This window comes from Lampris incognitus, chromosome 16, assembly GCF_029633865.1.
Source record: "Lampris incognitus isolate fLamInc1 chromosome 16, fLamInc1.hap2, whole genome shotgun sequence".
NCBI classification, from domain to species: Eukaryota; Metazoa; Chordata; class Actinopteri; order Lampriformes; family Lampridae; genus Lampris; species Lampris incognitus.
In genome coordinates this window covers 2,692,597-2,714,292 of record NC_079226.1, presented here as the reverse complement: position 1 = coordinate 2,714,292, position 21,696 = coordinate 2,692,597, and the positions used below count along the sequence as shown (strand labels likewise).

General features: G+C 50.2%; 1 protein-coding gene across 2 annotated transcripts in view; it reads left to right on the top strand.

Moving 5' to 3' along the window:
• syne1b (spectrin repeat containing, nuclear envelope 1b) overlaps positions 1-21,696 on the top strand; it is a 394,236-nt gene that overhangs the window by 151,758 nt on the left and 220,782 nt on the right. For both annotated transcript variants that reach the window (XM_056296155.1, XM_056296154.1), the window contains 6 exons: positions 127-294; positions 2,005-2,181; positions 16,849-16,995; positions 17,714-17,839; positions 20,474-20,650; positions 21,261-21,526. In XM_056296155.1, coding sequence (XP_056152130.1) covers positions 127-294; positions 2,005-2,181; positions 16,849-16,995; positions 17,714-17,839; positions 20,474-20,650; positions 21,261-21,526 — 1,061 coding nt within the window. The remainder of the gene's footprint in view (positions 1-126; positions 295-2,004; positions 2,182-16,848; positions 16,996-17,713; positions 17,840-20,473; positions 20,651-21,260; positions 21,527-21,696) is intronic.

The window sequence follows — 21,696 nt, the reverse complement described above, 5'->3', positions numbered from 1 at the left end:
GTCCACATGGTCCATTACCGTGTGTGGTGAGCACTGCACTTTTCCTTGGAAGTGGCTGCTTCATTCTGTTTCTGGGTAGCTGGTGTGTTAATGTTGCTGCTGTCGGCATGTCTCCTGTGTGTTCAGAGTCAGGTCCACAGCTTTATGGAGTGGGTGAAGGAACATGAGGATTACAACAGCGAGCTGCAGGAAGTGGAGAGATGGCTCCTGCAGATGTCCAGCAGGCTGGTGACCTCTGACCCCATGCAAACCAGCAGTATGGAGACAGCCACACAGCAGTTGGCACGACACAAGGTGAGGGGGAGGGGGGGCAACTAGGTTCATCTGCATTTTAAGATGGATGAATGGTACCAATATGTTTCCACAACCGTGGTCTCATGAAGAGTGAGCAGATTTATTTTGGCTCTGTTCAACACGGTCGTGTTATAACTATGAAGGGAACACACTATAGCTAAACACTAAACATTTTTGGGTATATCAAATGACGAATCTTTATAAGTACAGTAGGGGGCGTCCAGGTAGCATAGCAGTCTTTCTATTGCCTACCAACACAGGGATCGGCAGTTCGAATCCCTGTGTTACCTCGGACTTGGCCGGGTGTCCCTACAGACACAATTTGCCATGTCTGCAGCTGGGAAGCCGGATGTGGGTATGTGTCCTGGTCGCTGCACTAGCGCCTCTTCTGGTCGCCTGTTCAGGAGGGAGGGGGAACTGGGGGGAATAGTGTGATCCTCCCACGCGCTACATCCCCCTGGTGAAACTCCTCACTGTCAGGTGAAAAGAAGCGGCTGGTGACTCCACATGTATGGGAGGAGACATGTGGTAGTCTGCAGCCCTCCCCGGATCAGCAGAGGGGGTGGAGCAGAGACCGGGACGGCTCGGAAGAGTGAGATAATTGGCCAAGTACAGTTGAGGAGAAAAATGGGGGGGGGGGGAAGGAAAAAGCACAGTAGGTACAATGCTGCAGCATTTAAGACGATCCACCCACCCATCCATCCATCCATCCATCCATCCATCCATCCATCCATCCATCCATCCATCCATCCATCCATCCATCCATCCATTATCCAAGCCGTTTATCCTGCTCTCGGGGTCGCGGGGATGCTGGAGCCTATCCCAGCAATCATTGGGTGGCAGGTGAGGAGACACCCTGGGTAGGCCGCCAGACCATCACAGGGCCGGCACACACACACACACACACACACACACACACACACACACACACACACACACACACACACATTCACACCTAGGGGCAATGTAGTACGGGTGCTCCACCTGACCTACAGGTCTTTGGACTGTGGGAGGAAACCAGAGCTCCCGGAGGAAACCCACACAGACATGGGGAGAACATGCAAACTCCACACAGAGGACGACCCCCAAGGTTGGACTACCCTGTGTGAATCTCTATAAAGCATTAAAAGAAGTGTTGTACGTCTCCAGGTAGACCACAGTTAAAACACGTTCGTCCATCTTGAAATACAGGTCAACTTTTTTTTTTTTTTGGCCTTTTCCGCCTTTTATTGGACAGTCACAGTAGAGAGAGACAGGAAAGGCAGGGGAGAGAGAGGGGGTGACATGCAGTGAAGGGCCTGGGCCGGATTCGAACCCAGGCTGCTGCGGTAAGGACTCAGCCTTATGTGGTACCCCTCTAGCAGGTGAGCCACCGGGGCTCCCCAAATGCTGGTTAACCTTGGACCTCTATTTACGTAAAGATGACGCAAACATTCACATCAAGTGTGTTCACACCATCACGGTTTTTGTACAAACCGTCATTTCAGAACATTTCTGTCAGTGTCGTTAGAAAAGCCATCCGTCCATTATCCACGCCACTGGTCCCGGCCGGGTCGCGGGGACGCCAGTGAAGCTTCACCGCAACATCCACTCCTGTCTGCATTCACAGGTGACGGCAGCACGGAGGAGTGCCTGCAGCTTCACCGGCTAACCTGTCGTTCTGTTGGTGCCAGTCTGTCTGCCCTCATCACTTCACTGCTCTTCTTCCAGGCCGTGATGGAGGACATAGCCAGCTTCCAGGAGCGTCTCAGCAGCCTGCAGCAGAAGGGAGAGGAACTGGTGGCGAGCTGTACTGAGCAGGTCCAAGCCAAAATCAGTCAGCAGGTTCAGGCTCAGCAGCAGGGAACCAGAGATAGTTACTCTGCCATCTGCAGCACCGCCCAGCGGGTGAGTGTACACAGAGACACAGAGACAGACACCTGTCATGTCCCATATCAGAGACACTACACACAGACCCCTGTCTCTCTCTCTGTTATGTCCTGTATCAGAGACACTACACACACACCCCTGTCTCTCTCTCTGTTATGTCCTGTATCAGAGACACTACACAGACCCCTGTCTCCCTCTCTCTGTTATGTCCTGTATCAGAGACACTACACACAGACCCCTGTCTCTCTCTGTGTTATGTCCTGTATCAGAGACACTACACACAGACCCCTGTCTCTCTCTGTGTTATGTCCTGTATCAGAGACACTACACAGACCCCTGTCTCTCTCTCTGTTATGTCCTGTATCAGAGACACTACACACAGACCCCTGTCTCTCTCTCTGTTATGTCCTGTATCAGAGACACTACACAGACCCCTGTCTCTCTCTCTGTGTTATGTCCCATATCAGAGACACTACACAGACCCCTGTCTCTCTCTGTGTTATGTCCTGTATCAGAGACACTACACAGACCCCTGTCTCTCTCTCTGTTATGTCCTGTATCAGAGACACTACACAGACCCCTGTCTCTCTCTGTGTTATGTCCTGTATCAGAGACACTACACAGACCCCTGTCTCTCTCTGTGTTATGTCCTGTATCAGAGACACTACACAGACCCCTGTCTCTCTCTCTGTTATGTCCTGTATCAGAGACACTACACAGACCCCTGTCTCTCTCTGTGTTATGTCCTGTATCAGAGACACTACACACAGACCCCTGTCTCTCTCTCTGTTATGTCCTGTATCAGAGACACTACACAGACCCCTGTCTCTCTCTGTGTTATGTCCTGTATCAGAGACACTACACACACCCCTGTCTCTCTTTCTGTTATGTCCTGTATCAGAGACACTACACACAGACCCCTCTCTCTCTCTCTGTTATGTCCTGTATCAGAGACACTACACACAGACCCCTGTCTTTCTCTCTGTTATGTCCTGTATCAGAGACACTACACACAGACCCCTGTCTCTCTCTGTGTCATGTCCCATATCAGAGACACTACACACAGACCCCTGTCTCTCTCTGTGTTATGTCCCATATCAGAGAAACTACACACAGACCCCTGTCTCTCTCTCTGTTATGTCCTGTATCAGAGACACTACACACAGACCCCTGTCTCTCTCTCTGTTATGTCCTGTATCAGAGACACTACACACAGACCCCTGTCTTTCTCTCTGTTATGTCCTGTATCAGAGACACTACACAGACCCCTGTCTCTCTCTCTGTTATGTCCTGTATCAGAGACACTACACAGACCCCTGTCTTTCTCTCTGTTATGTCCTGTATCAGAGACACTACACAGACCCCTGTCTCTCTCTCTGTTATGTCCTGTATCAGAGACACTACACACAGACCCCTGTCTCTCTCTCTGTTATGTCCTGTATCAGAGACACTACACAGACCCCTGTCTCTCTCTCTGTTATGTCCTGTATCAGAGACACTACACAGACCCCTGTCTCTCTCTCTGTTATGTCCTGTATCAGAGACACTACACAGACCCCTGTCTCTCTCTCTCTCTCTCTGTTATGTCCTGTATCAGAGACACTACACACAGACCCCTGTCTCCCTCTCTCTCTGTCATGTCCCATATCAGAGACACTACACAGACCCCTGTCTTTCTCTCTGTTATGCCCTGTATCAGAGACACTACACAGACCCCTGTCTCTCTCTCTGTCATGTCCTGTATCAGAGACACTACACACAGACCCCTGTCTCTCTCTCTGTTATGTCCTGTATCAGAGACACTACACACACACCCCTGTCTCTCTCTCTGTTATGTCCTGTATCAGAGACACTACACACAGACCCCTGTCTCTCTCTGTGTTATGTCCCATATCAGAGACACTACACAGACCCCTGTCTCTCTCTCTCTCTGTTATGTCCTGTATCAGAGACACTACACACAGACCCCTGTCTCTCTCTGTGTTATGTCCTGTATCAGAGACACTACACACACACCCCTGTCTCTCTCTCTGTTATGTCCTGTATCAGAGACACTACACACAGACCCCTGTCTCTCTCTGTGTTATGTCCTGTATCAGAGACACTACACAGACCCCTGTCTCTCTCTGTGTTATGTCCTGTATCAGAGACACTACACACAGACCCCTGTCTCTCTCTCTGTGTTATGTCCCATATCAGAGACACTACACACAGACCCCTGTCTCTCTTTCTGTTATGTCCTGTATCAGAGACACTACACACAGACCCCTGTCTCTCTCTGTGTTATGCCCTTTATCAGAGACACTACACACAGACCCCTGTCTCTCTCTCTGTTATGTCCTGTATCAGAGACACTACACACAGACCCCTGTCTCTCTCTGTGTTATGTCCTGTATCAGAGACACTACACACACACCCCTGTCTCTCTCTCTGTTATGTCCTGTATCAGAGACACTACACACAGACCCCTGTCTCCCTCTCTCTCTGTCATGTCCCATATCAGAGACACTACACAGACCCCTGTCTTTCTCTCTGTTATGTCCTGTATCAGAGACACTACACAGACCCCTGTCTCTCTCTCTGTGTTATGTCCTGTATCAGAGTCACTACACACAGACCCCTGTCTCCCTCTCTCTCTGTCATGTCCCATATCAGAGACACTACACACAGACCCCTGTCTCTCTCTCTGTCATGTCCCATATCAGAGACACTACACAGACCGCTGTCTCTCTCTCTGTTATGTCCTGTATCAGAGTCACTACACACAGACCCCTGTCTCTCTCTCTGTTATGTCCTGTATCAGAGACACTACACAGACCCCTGTCTCTCTCTCTCTCTGTTATGTCCTGTATCAGAGACACTACATACAGACCCCTGTCTCTCTCTGTGTTATGCCCTTTATCAGAGACACTACACACAGACCCCTGTCTCTCTCTCTGTTATGTCCTGTATCAGAGACACTACACAGACCCCTGTCTCTCTCTCTGTTATGTCCTGTATCAGAGACACTACACAGACCCCTGTCTCTCTCTCTCTCTCTCTCTCTGTTATGTCCTGTATCAGAGACACTACACACAGACCCCTGTCTCCCTCTCTCTCTGTCATGTCCCATATCAGAGACACTACACAGACCCCTGTCTTTCTCTCTGTTATGTCCTGTATCAGAGACACTACACAGACCCCTGTCTCTCTCTCTGTCATGTCCCATATCAGAGACACTAAACAGACCCCTGTCTCTCTCTCTGTTATGTCCTGTATCAGAGTCACTACACACAGACCCCTGTCTCTCTCTCTGTTATGTCCTGTATCAGAGACACTACACAGACCCCTCTCTCTCTCTCTCTCTCTCTCTGTTATGTCCTGTATCAGAGACACTACACACAGACCCCTGTCTCCCTCTCTCTCTGTTATGTCCTGTATCAGAGACACTACACACAGACCCCTGTCTCCCTCTCTCTCTGTTATGTCCTGTATCAGAGACACTACACACAGACCCCTGTCTCTCTCTGTGTTATGCCCTTTATCAGAGACACTACACAGGAACAGCTAATGGCTGTCAGAGACTTGTGATACGACCGATGTTGATCTGGGTGAGGTTGTACGGCAGAGACAGAGACACTTCCTTCCCTCGTACCAAGAGACTAAGCTGTCCGACTTAATATAAAATACTACTTACTACCCACAACATTTTTTCACAGAGCCTGCGTTTACACCATGTGCAAATACGCTGCTTGACTAACAGGTGTGGATATACAGATACTGGTACTGCTCCTGGATATCAGGAGGATACCAGGCTAAAGTGGGAGTGTCGTGTCAGAGATTTTACCCAGGATGAAAATCCAGTACCAGAAGGCATGATTAACATGTCAAGTCAAGTCAGTTTTATTTGTGTAGTCCATTATCACAAATTACAAATGTGTCTCAGAGGGCTTACGGCAACACAAAATCCTGTCCTTAGATCTGTTACGGCTCGCCCACCCCGCGCCGTGGCGCGCCCACCCCGCGCCGACAGCCAATCAGCTCGTCAGGGCCGGGCTTAGTCATCAGGGCTGGGCTTAAGTTTGGTGGCCTCCCATGTGCCCGTTGTCAGTTCGTGTTGTAACCTGCCCGCAGTAGCGGCTACTCTCCTCCCACGGTCCTTTTCTCTCCGAACTCTTCCCAGCCCTTGGTTCATGCTTTTCCCTTGCAAGGTTTCCCCGTGTAAGTATCCTGCCGTGTTCCCGTTTGGATTACCCGCGAGTTTTTCCCCCTTGGACTTTCCGTTTTTTCCTTGTCGCTCATTGCCTTCCTATGTTTGACTATTTGTACGCGTAAGGAATAAAGTACGCCAGTTTTCGGCTAACCCCATCTCTGCCTGGTGTCGTGCGCTTGGGGTCTTCCACAAACCCTAACAGTACGAACTGACCATGACGACCCCAGCCGACACAGAGAGCGTACCGACCAGCCCGGTGAGAGATCTTCAGACTCGGGTCCCGCCCCTCCAGGCCTGTGTGGGTAACCTAACGAGGCAGCAGGCGGCGTTGGCGAGCCAACAAGCAGAGATCCTGCGGCAGTTGCAAACCATCACGGTGGCTCTCACCATCCAGCCGCCGGGCCAGCCTGCCCCTGGAGTCGTGGGTAACCCGCCCCCTGGGCCCGCTGCCCCGGTTAACCCTGTGGGGCTCAACCCAGTTCCCCAGGAGCCCTGCCTCTCTAGCCCACGACCGTTTGATGGCGACTTTGAGACCTGTGCCACGTTCATCATGCAGTGTGAGCTGGTCTTCCTGCACCAACCCAGCATGTGCACATCTGATGCTGTCCGGGTCGCTTACGTGACCAACCTGCTCACAGGCCAAGCAGCTCAGTGGGCCACTGCTTCCTGGTCCATGAAGGCCAGTTTCTGCCTCACCTACGAGGCCTTTGAGGCGGGACTACGGAAGGTTTTCCACCATCCAGTCGGTGGCCAGGACCCTGGTGCTCGGCTGAGCAGTATCCAGCAGAGCAGTGGCAGTGTCATAGACTACTCGGTGGAGTTCAGGCTGGCCGCAGCTGAGAGCGGCTGGAACGACCAGTCGCTTCGGGTCACCTTCCGGAGAGGTCTCAGCGAGGCTGTCAAGGACCAGCTAGCCACCCGGGAGGAGCCCACCTCTCTCGAGGACCTGATCAAGCTCGCCATCTGCATCGACGGACGCCTCCGGGAGAGGAGGCGTCCGTCGATGCGGATGGCGAGCCCTGCGTGGATCCCCGTCCATTCCCCAGTCGTCCAGGACTCCTAACAGGACCCCTACTCCTGCATGCCCCACTTTCCCTGTGGCCGTTTCTCCCCCCGCGCCCCAGACCACGACGGGGGAGGAACCTATGCAGCTGGGGCGCACGCGCCTTAGTCCGGCCGAACGGGAGGCCCGGTTCAAGGCGGGTCAATGCCTCTACTGTGGCCAGAAGGGACATCTGATCAGCGGCTGCCCCACTCGGCCAAAAGACTAGGCTCACTGGGGCCCCGGGAGATCCTAGTGAGCCGACTTTCCTGTTCCCGCCGTCCTGCCCCACAGAACCATCTAGTTAGCATTACCCTGGCCTGGGCTGACCAGCGGCTCACGATGGGTGCACTCCTCGACTCGGGGGCTGATGAGTGTTTCCTGGACTCGGAGTTTGCTACCCAGGCTAACATCCTGCTAGAGACGCTGGAGAAGCCCATGGAGGCCTTCGCGCTGGACGAGCACTGCCTGGCCAGCGTCACCCAACGCACCCACCCTGTCTCTCTCACCATAGCAGGTAACCATGTGGAGAGACTTCGGTTCTACATCATCCAGTCCCCGTTAGTCCCTGTGATCCTAGGGCGCCCCTGGTTCGTGCAGCATGAGCCACACATCGCCTGGGCCTCCGGTACCATCATGGAGTGGAGCTCCTCCTGTCATGCCCAATGTCTCCAGGCTGCTCCCGCCCCATCCCCCTGACGTGCCCCTAGTACCCCGCCTCCCGACCTCTCCTCTGTTCCCCCTGAGTACCACGAGTTAGGTGAGGTTTTCAGCAAGACCCGGGCCCAATCTCTTCCTCCTCATCGGCCTTATGACTGTGCTATCGACCTCCACTCTGGGGCACCCCTTCCCAGCAGTCGTCTGTACAGTCTGACCATCCCCGAGAAAGCTGTGATGGACGAGTACATCTCCGAGTCCTTGGCAGCGGGGCTCATTCGGTCCTCGTCCTCCCAGGTGGCAGCTGGATTCTTTTTCGTGAAGAAGAAGGACGGGGGCCTCCAACCCTGCATTGACTATCGCCAACTCAATGAGATAACCGTCAAAACCCCCTTCCTCTCATGAGTTCCACCCTTGAGCCCCTCACCCAGGCTAGTCTTCACTAAGCTGGACATCCGGTGTGCCTATCATCTGGTCCGGATCTGGAAGGGGGACGAGTGGAAGACAGCCTTTAAGACGCCCCGGGGTCATTATGAGTACCTGGTCATGCCGTTCGGCCTCACCAACGCCCCGGCGGTATTCCAGGCTCTCATGAATGACATTCTCCGCGACATGCTCGACGAGTTTGTGGTGGTGTACCTCGATGACATCCTCATCTTCTCCAGGACCCTCGAGGAACATGTCCAGCATGTCCGCCGGGTACTCGAACGTCTCCTCCGGAACCGGCTCTTCGTCAAGGCAGAGAAGTACCGGTTCCATTCCCCTTCCGTTGACTACCTGGGCTTCGTCGTTGAAAGGGGACAGACCCGGGCCGACCCCCGCAAGATCCAGGCTATGGTGGACTGGCCCGATCCCACATCCCGGAAGGAATTACAGAGCTTCCTTGGGTTTGCGAACTTCTATCGGAGGTTCATCCGGAACTACAGCTGCGTGGCAGAACCTCTCACCAGGCTGACCTCCCCCTCCCAGCCGTTCATCTGGTCCCCGGCTGCCCGCTCTGCATTCCAGTCCCTCAAGGAGAGGTTCACCAGTGCCCCGGTCCTGCGCCACCCTGACCCTAAGAGGCAGTTCATCGTAGAGGTGGACGCTTCGGACACCGGGTTGGGGGCTGTCCTCTCCCAGCGGTCAGCGTCTGACCAGAAGGTCCACCCATGTGCCTTCTTCTCTCGCCGGTTCCTCCCCGCCGAGGAGAACTACGATGTCGGGAACCGGGAGCTGCTGGCAGTGGTGGCTGCTCTGGAGGAGTGGCGCCATTGGCTGGAGGGGGCGGAACAGCCGTTCACCATCTGGACGGATCATAAGAACTTGACGTTCATCCGGGCAACCAAGCGCCTCAATGGTCGGCAGGCATGGTGGGCCAGCTTCCTCAGTCGGTTTGACTTCATGCTGACTTATCGCCCCGGGTCCCGCAACACGAAGACAGACTTCCTGTCCCGACAACACCCGAGGAGGGAGCCAGCTACAGAGGAACCGACTCCCATCCTTCCTGAGGCCAGGGTGGTTGGCGTGGTTACCTGGGGCATCGAGACCGTGGTCAGGCAGGCTTTGCGCTCCCATCCAGCCCCGAGCCACGTCCCTCCACGTCACCTATTCGTCCCGGACGCAGTCCGGCCCCGGGTTCTCCAGTGGGGCCATGCCAGTCAGTTTGCTTGCCACCCGGGTGTCCACCGCACCTTCACCTTTCTGGCTCGGCATTTCTGGTGGCCCACCAGGAGGAACGACGTCAGGGACTTCGTAGGGGCCTGCTCCGTCTGTGCTCGCAGCAAGGCCTCTCACCAGGCACCCGCGGGTCTGCTGCAGCCCCTCCCAACTCCAAGCCGGCCCTGGTCCCATGTGGCATTGGATTTTGTCTCCGGACTGCCTCCCTCCCAGGGTAACACTGTGATCCTGACAGTGGTGGACCGCTTCAGTAAGGGAGTGCACCTGGTGGCCCTCCCCAGACTCCCATCGGCTTCTGAGACGGCGGACCTCCTGCCGAGCCACGTGTTCCGTCTCCACGGCCTTCCCCTGGACGTCATCTCGGACCGAGGGCCCCAGTTCATCTCCCAGGTATGGCGGGCCTTTTGTAAGGGGTTGGGTGCCTCTGTTAGTCTCTCCTCTGGCTATCACCCACAGACTAAGGGACAGACAGAGAGGACGAACCAGAGCGTGGAGTCTGCCCTCCGGTGCGTGGCCGCCAAGAAGCCCAGCTCCTTGAGCCGGTTCCTCCCCTGGGTCGAGTATGCCATCAACTCCCTGGTCAGCTCTGCCACCGGCCTCTCACCTTTTGAGGTGTCCCTGGGCTACCAGCCGCCTCTCTTTGCTGCGCAGGAGTCAGAAGTGGCGGTTCCCTCCGTACAGGCCCATCTGAACCGGTGTCGTCGTGTCTGGGAGGTGACCAGAGCTGCTCTGCTCTGAGCAGCTGAGCGCGCCAGTCGGGGAGCCAACCGACGCCGGTCCCCAGCACCTACGTACCAACCAGGCCAAAGGGTGTGGCTGTCCTCGAAGGATCTCCCGCTTCAGTCCACCGCGAAGAAGCTGAACCCCTGGTTTGTCGGGCCCTTTGAGATCAGGAAGGTTCTCAGCCCCGCAGCGGTGAGTCTTAAGCTTCCGGCTTCCTTGAAGACCCATCCCGTGTTTCATGTGTCTCGGGTTAAGCCTGTCTCCCACAGTCCTCTGATGCCTCCGGCCCCGGCTCCGCCTCCCCCTGAGATCGTGGATGGGCACCCCCAGTGGAAGGCCCGCTGGCTGCTGGACGTCCGGCGCCGAGGACGGGGGTTCCAGTATTTGGTGGACTGGGAGGGCTACGGTCCGGAGGAACGTAGCTGGGTCTCCCGCCAGCTCATCCTGGACCCTGGGCTGCTCACTGAGTTCCATCATTCCCATGCCGACAAGCCGGGCAAGTCGCCTGGTGGCTCCCGTGGAGGGGGAGTACTGTTATGGCTCGCTCAACCCGCGCCGTGGCCCGCACACCCTGCGCCGGCAGCCAATCGGCTCGTCAGGGCCGGGCTTAGTCAACAGGGCGGGGCTTAAGTTTGGTGGCCTCCCACGTGCCCGTTGTCAGTTCGTGTTGTAACCTCCCCGCAGTAGCGGCTACTCTCCTCCCACGGTCCTTTTCTCTATGAACTCATCCCAGCCCTTGGTTCATGTTTTTCCCTTGCAAAGTTTCCCCGTGTAAGTATCCTGCCGAGTTCCCGTTTGGATTACCCGCGAGTTTTTCCCCTTGGACTTTCCGTTTTTTCCTTGTCGCTCATTGCCTTCCTATGTTTAACTATTTGTACGCGTAAGGAATAAAGTACGCCAGTTTTCGGCTAACCCCATCTCTGCCTGGTGTCGTGCGCTTGGGGTCTTCCACAAACCCTAACAAGATCCTCACATTGGATAAGGAGCAACTCCCTAAAAACCTGTAACAGGGAGAAAAAATGGGAAGAAAGCTCAGGGAGAGCAACAGAGGAGGTTCTCTCTCCCAAGATGGACAATGTGCAATGGATGTTGTGTTTACAGAATTTACACAATACAACACTGAGAGAGGATAACACAATTATAATGGAATTATAAAATATATGAAGAATATGATGAGCAGAATGCCAAGCAGTCTCCAGATGCCACCGGGACAGTCCAGGACCTGAGCCACATGACCACCATCACCATGTAAACCTGGGAGGACAGACTGCACATGCACACAAGAGAGACTCACATCACACCATCCACACACAGGAGAAGAGAGAGGAGAAGACATGATTCAGAGAGAGGGAAAAGACATGTGAGAGGAGAACAGTTGCAATAGTCAATAATCTATACTCTATAATCTACACTCACTGGCCACTTTATTAGGTACACCTTGCTAGTACCGGGTTGGACCCCCTTTTGCCTTCAGAACTGCCTTAATCCTTCGTGGCATAGATTCAACAAGGTACTGGAAACATTCCTCAGAGAGTTTGGTCCATATTGACATGATAGCATCACGCAGTTGCTGCAGATTTGTCGGCTGCACATCCATGATGCAAATCTCCCGGTCCACCACATCCCAAAGGTGCTCTATTGGATTGAGATCTGGTGACTGTGGAGGCCATTTGAGTACAGTGAACTCATTGTCATGTTCAAGAAACAAGTCTGAGATGATTCGAGCTTTATGACATGGCGCGTTATCCTGCTGGAAGTAGCCATCAGAAGATGGGAACACTGTGGTCATAAAGGGATGGACATGGTCAGCAACAATACTCAGGTAGGCTGTGGCGTTGACACGATGCTCCATTGGTACTAAGGGGCCCAAAGTGTGCCAAGAAAATATCCCCCACACCATTACACAACCACCACCAGCCTGAACCATTGATACAAGGCAGGATGGATCCATGCTTTCATGTTGTTGACGCCAAATTCTGACCCTACCATCCGAATGTCGCAGCAGAAATCGAGACTCATCAGACCAGGCAACGTTTTTCCAATCTTCTATTGTCCAATTTTGGTGAGGCTGTGCGAATTGTAGCCTCAGTTTCCTGTTCTTAGCTGACAGGAGTGGCACCCGGTGTGGTCTTCTGCCGCTGTAGCCCATCTGCCTCAAGGTTCGACGTGTTGTGCATTCAAAGATGCTCTTCTGCATACCTCGGTTGTAATGAGTGGTTATTTGAGTTACTGTTGCCTTTCTGTCAGCTCGAACCAGTCTGGCCATTCTCCTCTGACCTCTGGCATCAACAAGGCATTTTCGCCCACAGAACTGCCGCTCACTGGATATTTTCTCTTTTTCGGACCATTCTCTGTAAACCCTAGAGATGGTTGTGCGTGAAAATCCCAGTAGATCAGCAGTTTCTGAAATACTCAGACCAGCCCGTCTGGCACCAACAACCATGCCACGTTCAAAGTCACTTAAATCACCTTTCTTCCCCATTCTGATGCTCGGTTTGAACTGCAGCACATCGTCTTGACCATGTCTACATGCCTAAATGCATTGAGTTGCTGCCATGTGATTGGCTGATTAGAAATTTGCGTTAACGAGCAGTTGGACAGGTGTGCCTAATAAAGTGGCCGGTGAGTGTATATTTATAATCTGTACTCTATAATCTTGTGGGCAAAACAGTGGTTGGTAAATTCATTGAGACAGAAACCAACCCACCATGCAGTACAGGTTGTGAAGCACTCAACTTAAAGACAACTAATTGTAAGCTAAGACAAAAAGATGCGTTTTAAGTTTGGCTTTAAAGGACTCAACAGACTCTGATGGTCTGATGGCAGCAGGCAGGTTATTCCACAACAACGGAGCCCGATAGGAAAAGGCCCTGCTGCCACCAGCTGACTTCTTTTTAATTTTGGATACACACAGGAGCCCTGTATTTTGAGAACGAAGACCTTGAGATGGAGTGTACAGTTTAAGGAGGTCAGACAGGTAGGATGGGACCAGCCCATTTAGGATTTTATAAGTCAGCAGAAGCACCTTGAAGTCTAACATGGATAGGAAGCCAATGAAGGGAGGCAAGAATTGGTGTAAGAAGTCAAATTTTTCCTGTTTTAGTTAGGATTCTAGCTGCAGCATTCTGAACCATCTGAAGACTTTTAGTACCAGCATTTTCATAGTCAAACACAAAATATAAATTTTAGTCAACCTTTACTGAAAATATTCAATGACAAAGTTACGTCTCTTAAGGTAATATGTAACCCCGGTGATTTGCCCAAGACAAGACGGGGAATCTGTATTTACATGGCGCTGACGCCAACCTAGTTCCCCGTTCTCAACAGTAGAGGGCGCATACTCGCTGCAGAGCGCTCTTTCTTCTTCTTCTTTTGATTAATGCGGGCGACCGGAGCAGAGATATCCCCGTGGTGAAGTCTTTATTAGCCTTATAACGTTCTCTAATTAGGCTTATAAATTGCTCTAAAGTTCATGAACAGCTACTATATTTTGGATTTTACACTAACTCCTACGCTTGAGAACCAAAGTTTGACTGGCGAGCGTCGTCTCTTTCTTTGTCACGTTGCTAATAGCTTAGCTTAGCTTATGCTAGCTAGGCTCACTCCGTGGTGTATTTATTTTGTGGCTGTGTGCAACATTATGTATGTTTGTTAAGTATGTTAAAGACTCTCAAAACCAACCGGAGACAGACTGCAGGTGTGTGTTGGATTTAAGGTTTGATTTCATGATTTATTCTTTAAAATATAGTAACCGGTGTTGCTGTGTTGTATTGAGAGCCGTAAGCTAGATGCTAAGCTACTTTGAGTTAGTTCATCTACAGGTTTGTGCATTGCGTTACTGCAAGTGAGTTAATTCATCTACACAGCTTTATGGCGCTGTTACTGTGTCATTGAATTCATATTTTCATATGCAGAGGGATAAAAGTATTATACGGTACAGTGTAGAGATACACATCCTAAGTTAAAAAAAACCAACAAAACAAGATGTTGATTTATAAGAAACAACTGCTGTATGCAGGTTGGGTTTTTTTTTTGTATACCCGTTGTGAAAGTGGATTGTGAAACAAGATGGCGAGCCAGAGCCCAGACCAGTGAGCCTCTGGAGCAGAGGGCAGCCAGGAGCGCGGAGGGCGTGGCTTTCCAGCTTTTGCGCCATCGTGTGTCCAGGGAAAGGAGCACACTCGTCTCTTGTGCTACTCAGATAAGATCTTTGCAAAACAGAATCACACTACCCGGGTCATGGACACTGACTGAACACTGACATAATTTGTTTCCCCCCTTTTCCTTGTATTGGCCAGTTTGTTTTGTTGTTTCTATACAAGTGCACTTTCTTTTTTGTTTTTTGTTTTTTTTGGGGGGGGGGGGATTTCCCCCTTTTCCTCCCCAGTTGTGCTTGGCCAATCACCCACTCTTCCGAGCCGTCCCAGTCGCTGCTCCACTCCCTCTGCTGATCCGGGGAGGGCTGCAGACTACCACATGCCTCCTCCGATACATGTGGAGTCACCAGCCGCTTCTTTTCATCGGACAGTGAGGAGTTTCACCAGGGGGGCGTAGCGCGTGGGACGATCCCGCTATCCCCCCCCCCCCCGAACAAGCGCCCCGACCGACCAGAGGAGGCACTAGTGCAGCGACCAGGACACATACCCACATCCGGCTTCCCACCTGCAGACACGGCCAGTTGTGTCTGTAGGGATGCCTGACCAAGCCGGAGGCAACACGGGGATTCGAACCGGAGATTCCCGTGTTGGTAGGCAATGGAATAGACCACCATGGTACCCAGACACCCCTATACAACTGCACTTGACACAAAAATCTTACAAACTTACCAGTATTGGTTGGTGAATAAATGTTAATTGTTAGGCTGCTTTTCTAAAACCTCGTCCTTGTTTATCCTGTCCTCCTTGAGCCTACCTAACATTGCCCACATATGCAGCCTGTACATTGAGTTTTATCTTGATTGATATTGTAGTGTAGAAATTGTGCATATTCATTCCTGTGCTACATTTGGCCCTTAGTAAGTGCTACAAAATACAAAACCAAATTGTTAAAAAATCTGACAGTTTCTGGTGCGCACCAGGGAAGATCAGATGACATTTCAAGAGCAGTTTCTAAGGCTTACCTCCAACAGTCCTCTTTCACATTCTTTCACCCTTTTTTGGCCATCTGCCAGAGAGTACATCTTGAAATCTACACCAAGTTTCCATGTTTGTCCATCAGAAACAAAGTCCTCCATTAATATGGATGTAGTGGTACGTGTGTCAGTCAGGAGGGGTCCCGTGTGCACGGATGAGGGACAGCGTTTACATCCTAAAAAGGGACAATCCCGTGTGTGTGTGTGTGTGTAAGTGTGTACAGAGCTTGTATCTATGTGTGAGTGTATTTGAGACAGATATACACAGGCCTTGTGTGTGTATGTGTAAGGTGTGTGTGTGTTAGTTAGTGTATGTGATGTGTGCATTGCTTCTGTATGTGAAGAAATGACCATAAAGGGAAAGAAAAAGTGTGTGTGTGTGTGTGTGTGTGTGTGTGTAGGTGTCTGCTTGGTCACGAGAATGTTTATGTGTACTGTGTGTCTGTGAGAGAGAGAGCAATGTGTATCACAGTGCATTCAACTAACTATAGTAATCAAATAATACATTGATTTTATATGTAATATGCATAAACCATAAACCCATCTTCTTCACTGGATGAAACAAATGCATGTATTGGAGTCTCTGCGTCAGCCATGGACAGGAAAGACCGAATTTTAGCCATGTTACTTATTGGAAAAAGGCAGTCTTAGTGATTTCTTTAATGTGCTTATCAGAGGAAAGGCTGGGATCAAATGTACCAAGATTTTTGGCTGCCACACTTTGTGAAACCACAGAGTTGTCTATTGTTATCGTTACTTGATCAAATTGGTGTCTGTGTCTAGCAGGGCCAATGACCAGCATCTCGGTTTTATCCGAATTTAAAAGCAGAAAGTTAAGTGACATCCGATTTTCCCAGCAGCCAAGCAGGCCTCTAAATTAGTCATTTGAGTATGATCATCAGCCTTGTCATGTCATAGATAAAAGCAAAATGACTTGATTTACTGTACTTTTGGCACGTGAGAGCCTGTTTGTATTTATTTAATGGTGGAGGAAAAAAAAGGATTTTAGCGGTTATTTTGTCCATTTGTTCCAAACTATAGTTTTAAATCTGCTCTGTTCAGTAAAAGTAATGGATCAGATTGGTACTCGGTATCAACGATACTTAACACATTCATACTAAGATTCAGCAATGGCAATGAAAATCTGATATTGGTTAATCTCTGGTATTATAACAGGTCAACAACATGCAACCTTTGACTGTGTACACACTTTCCAAGCTAGCCTGAGGTTGAAGTTACCAGAGCTAGCTGTCTCACCTTAGTTGTCTCATTGTTGTTTAGGTGTATCAGAGTCTGGACAGAGAGCTGCAGAAGCACGTTAGTCATCAGGATACGCTCCAGCAGAGTCAGGCCTGGATTTCCACCGTGCAGCAAGAGCTCCAACTCAGTGACCTGATGCCCTCCGGCCTGCAGGAAGCGCTCAGACAGGTAATGATAATAATAATAATCCATCCATGCATTATCTTAACTGCTTATCCTGCTCTCAGGTTTGCGGGGGTGCTGGAGCCTATTCCAGCAGTCATTGAGCGGCAATGCCTGCAGCCACCACACAGTCCTTGGCAGGAGGTGGCCAGAGTCCAATTGGGGGCCACCCTCTGTTGCAGCCTTCATCCACCTTCACTGCTGTTGTGACCTGGAGACATGTTCCACTGTTGAGGTCTTTGTTGGATCGTGCTTCGTCTGGAACCTCCCCCTTGACCTGTCCGCCTTGGGTGACCTACCAGGAGCCAAGCTGTGGACCGCATTTCTCTTGGGATCATTGGTACACGCAAGTTTCTCCACCACGGCAAGGTGGTGATCCAGGAGAAGAAGAAAGACATCCAACCACTCACACAATACATTTAATGTTGCCTTTCTTTTGCTCATTCTTTGTCACTCTCTTTCCCAGTTTTGGCTTGTATTGTTAATAAACCTTTAATAACATTTGTAGAGAATAAAATAACCTTTTCTATGTTTTTATCTTTATTTTTGAATTTATTACTAGTTTACAGGGCCGTCTTAACCTCTTTCGGGTCTCAGTTTAGAGCTCAGTGTGTTCAATAGGGACTGTTCATTGTAGACTCAGAGGTCTGGCCTTGTAGCTCTGGATCTGTCCTGTCTGTCCAGCTCGTGATAAGTGAATGTCTCCTTCCTCATTTCTGTCCAGGTGAAGCACTACCGGGCCCTTCAGGAGCAGGCCAGTACTTACCTGGACCTGGTGTGTTCTGTCTGTGACCTCTCTGACGATGCTGTGAGGGTCACGGCCACCGATGTCCAGCAAGTCAAACTCACGGTTAGTTTAAAAAAAAAAGAACTTCCCGTCCGTGAGCTTCCATCATACTCATTACTTTTTACTTTTGATAAGAGAAGAATAGTAGATAAGACCAGATGAGATTAGATAGAACTACATGAAATGAAACTAGATGAGAATTTTCATTATTCCTGTGGGTGAACTGAACTGGACAGAAATGTAAAATGAGATGAGCATAAACCTACAGTAGATACTCTCTGTCTGTCTGTGCAATAGCTATAGGGATCATGTGATCTGGATTCACAAAAGAAACCAAGCGGATATGTAGTTTGTGTTGTGAAGTTGACCCAGGGGCAGGGCCTTGCTTTGTTGATGCTCATAGACAATGTGCTGCCTGTTGGAGGATTCACTGGTATTTTGAAGAAGGCAGTAAAGTGGTTTAGAGGTTTAGACTGTTGCTAAACAGTAAGAGGGTCCAGGCTTTGAGTTAATATATTCTCTCCGTGTTGGTGTGAGTTTCCTCCTACTGTCACGGGGGGCAGGAATTGAGGACCCAAATGCAGATGCAGTAACAGGTGAAACAAAAGGCTTACAGGTAGGAAACATGAGGGCATCAGGAACACACGTCACATAACAGTGATGTGGTACAGACGTGTTGACATGGTACAAATGTGGTCTGACAACCACAAACTAATCAGAATCATGTTTATTGGCCATGTTGGTTTGCACATATGTTGAATTTGACTACAGTTTCGTGGCTCTCAGTATACTTAACATAGAAGTAACAACACTACAAGACAACAATCTTCAGATATATACACAAGGACTGACTTATACAGGTGAAATAAGAGGTGATTAAGTGCAGTGGTGCTGAGAATATATCAGAGATGCTGAAATAGATGTTACCAGGCTACTTACATGCATGCCTGAGGTAGATGGATATGACAGAGTGTACCAGTATACGTACAATGTACAGTACAGTATATACAACATGTACAGTACAGTATATACAACATGTACAGTACAGTATGTACACAACATGGTTGGATTTATTGACAGTGTTAAGCGTTCATTTGAATGACAGCCTGCGAAAAGAAACTTTTTTATATCTGGTTGTTTTGGGGTACAGTTGTCTGTAGCGCCTACCAGAGGGAAGGAGTTGGAACAGGTTGTGACCAGGGTGTGATGGGTCTGCAGTGATGTTGTCTGCCCGTTTCCTGAGTCTGGAGGTGTATAAGTCCTGAATGGAGGGCAGGTTGGCCCCCCTGATTTTCTCTGCAGACTTAACTGTCTGGTGTAGTCTGTCCCTGTCCTTATAGATGTGCAGAGGACAGACTGGGTTATTGCAGTATAGAACTGAATCAACAGTTCCTGAGGTAGGTTGAACTTCTTTAGCTGATGGAGAAAGTACATCCTCTGCTGGGCCTTTTTGATGATTGTGTCTGTGCTGGATTCTCACCTTAGATCCTGGGAGATTGTGGAACCCAGGAATCTGTAGGTTTTCCCTGCAGACACTGTGCTGTTGAGTATAGTGTGGGGGGGGGGGCAGTGTTGTGGGGCTCCTCTTGAAGTCCACTGTCATCTCCACTGTTTTGGGCATGTTCAGCTCCAGGGTGTTATGGCCGCATCCGAGGGCCAGCTGATCAACCTCCCGTCTATATGCAAACTTGTCACCATCCCGGATAAGACCAATGATGGTTGTGTTGTTTGGAAACTTCAGGAGTTTAACAGACGGGTCTCCTGAGGTGCATGATTTGTGTAGAGGGAGAAGAGTAGAGGGGAGAACACACATCCCTGGGGGGTGCCAGTGCTGATTGTCCGGGTGCTGTCTCCTGTCTGTCAGGAAGTTTTTAATCCACTGGCAGATGGGGCTGGTACAGTGAGCTGGGTGAGTTTAGAGTGGAGGATATCTGGGACGATGGTGTTGAACGCTTAGCTGAAGTCCATAAACAGGACCCTTGCATGGGTCCCTGGGGAGTCGAGGTGTTGGAAGATGTAGTGCAAACCCATGTTGACTGCATCATCCACTGACTGTGAATTCCTTCAGATGGACCAACACCAGTCTCTTGAAGGAATTCATGACCACAGACATTAGAGCAACGAGCCTGTAGGCCTTTAATCCTGTGATACGAGGTTTCTTGGGGACTGGGATGATAGTGGAGCTCTTGAAGCAGGAGGGGACTTCACACAGCTCCAGTGATCTGTTGAAGATCAGTGTCAAAACTTAAATACACAGAAACTTAATTGAATAATCAACAACAGCTTTGAGGCAAATGGTTAACAGGGTAAACTGGACAGGACTCAGTACTGGGATAGTGTTTTCAGCGCAGGATAAGACACGAGAGAAACCGGGGCTGGAGCAGCCGGAACTGGGAGCGGCCACGACACCCACAGTCCAGCCACATTCATGTCAAGTGAACCTGAGTTGTCCGTAGGAATGGTGTGTATGTGTGTGTGGGGTTGGGGGGCTGTAATTGACTTATCCATTCAGAGTATTTTCCTGCCTTCCACTATGCATGCTGAGAGAGGGTCCAGCTCCCTTTGTCCCAGTATTACATTAACAGGTTTAGCACCCAAGTGTATGAATGAAAACTGCAGCGAGGAGTCTTCATCTCATGTAACTATGGAGGGATTGAAAAAGCGGGTCATGTACAAAAGCATAAATGTCTCTCACAGATAGAGGAGAGGATGTCCAGTGCCCAGGAGCTGTCAGATGGCTGGAGGGAGGTGAAGGAGCAGAAGCAGGAGCTGTCAGGCCTCCTGCAGGACTTGGAGCAGCAGCTTCTCAGCTTCTCTCGTCGGCCCGGTGAGCTGGAGACCAAGTTAGCTCAAAACATGCTAACACAGGCTGAGGTAAGACCTATCTGTTATAACCATGGTTATAACTACTGTGTCCCCCAGCTCTCACTGGGATTCAGCCATAATACATTCATTTCATCCCCACAGAGAAACCACAACATTTAAATGAGCTAAAACACTTTGATCGACTATTTTTCTTAGATAGACTCAACCTGCTGCCGTGCTTGTCATTCCTGTTTTTTTTTTTTTTAGAATTAAGTTTAAAAATTAACTACAATGTGTGCAAGTGTGCTATTTGATTTTACTCTGATTATTATTATCAGGTATGCAATTCTCACAGGGGGCTTAACCCCTATATTGTAATTGTTAATTTCAGTTAATATTCAATTTTCCTTTGTTAACTTTGTCATGCATGTCTCACATTGCATGAAATTTGGCAAGATGATACAGCACACAGTGTTGTGTCATGAAAAACCAATGGTGCAAACAAACCTCAAGTGGGCCCTATATGAAGTGCTGAATTTTGCAAACTGATAGATCATGAACCTTGTACACTAATTATCATCATTATCATCATGGCTAAATGGCTAAATGCTCACTGTTTACCTCTGCTGACACCAATATAACATCTTCTGTCTCCTGTGCCCTGTCTCCTGTCCTGCAGGAGTTCAGCCAGCAGCTGCAGTCGAAGCAGGGTGTCCTGACAAAGATGACGGAGAGCGTCAGCCGACTAACAGGAGGTCAGGACTCACCGGAGCTCACTGAGCTGAACCGTCTGAGCCACGCCTGGCTGGAGCTCTGCCACCAAGCCAGCAGGCTGAAGGAGCAGAGGGAGGGGGACCTGCAGAGGGCCAGCAAGTATCATGACTGCGTCAAAGCCATGGAGGCCCTGTTCGAACAGGTCTCTAAGGAGTGGGACAGCCTGGCCAGGTGGGGCTGGACATTACAGTGCTAGGTTTTTAGGCATTTACATGCTCCTTTCCACAGTGACTTATACAGTCATCAGTATCGACTACAATGTGTAGATCAACAACAGTTAATGTAGACAATATTAATGAGGACAGCGCTGAGGACCATGATCCTTTGAAAATGTTCTGTCA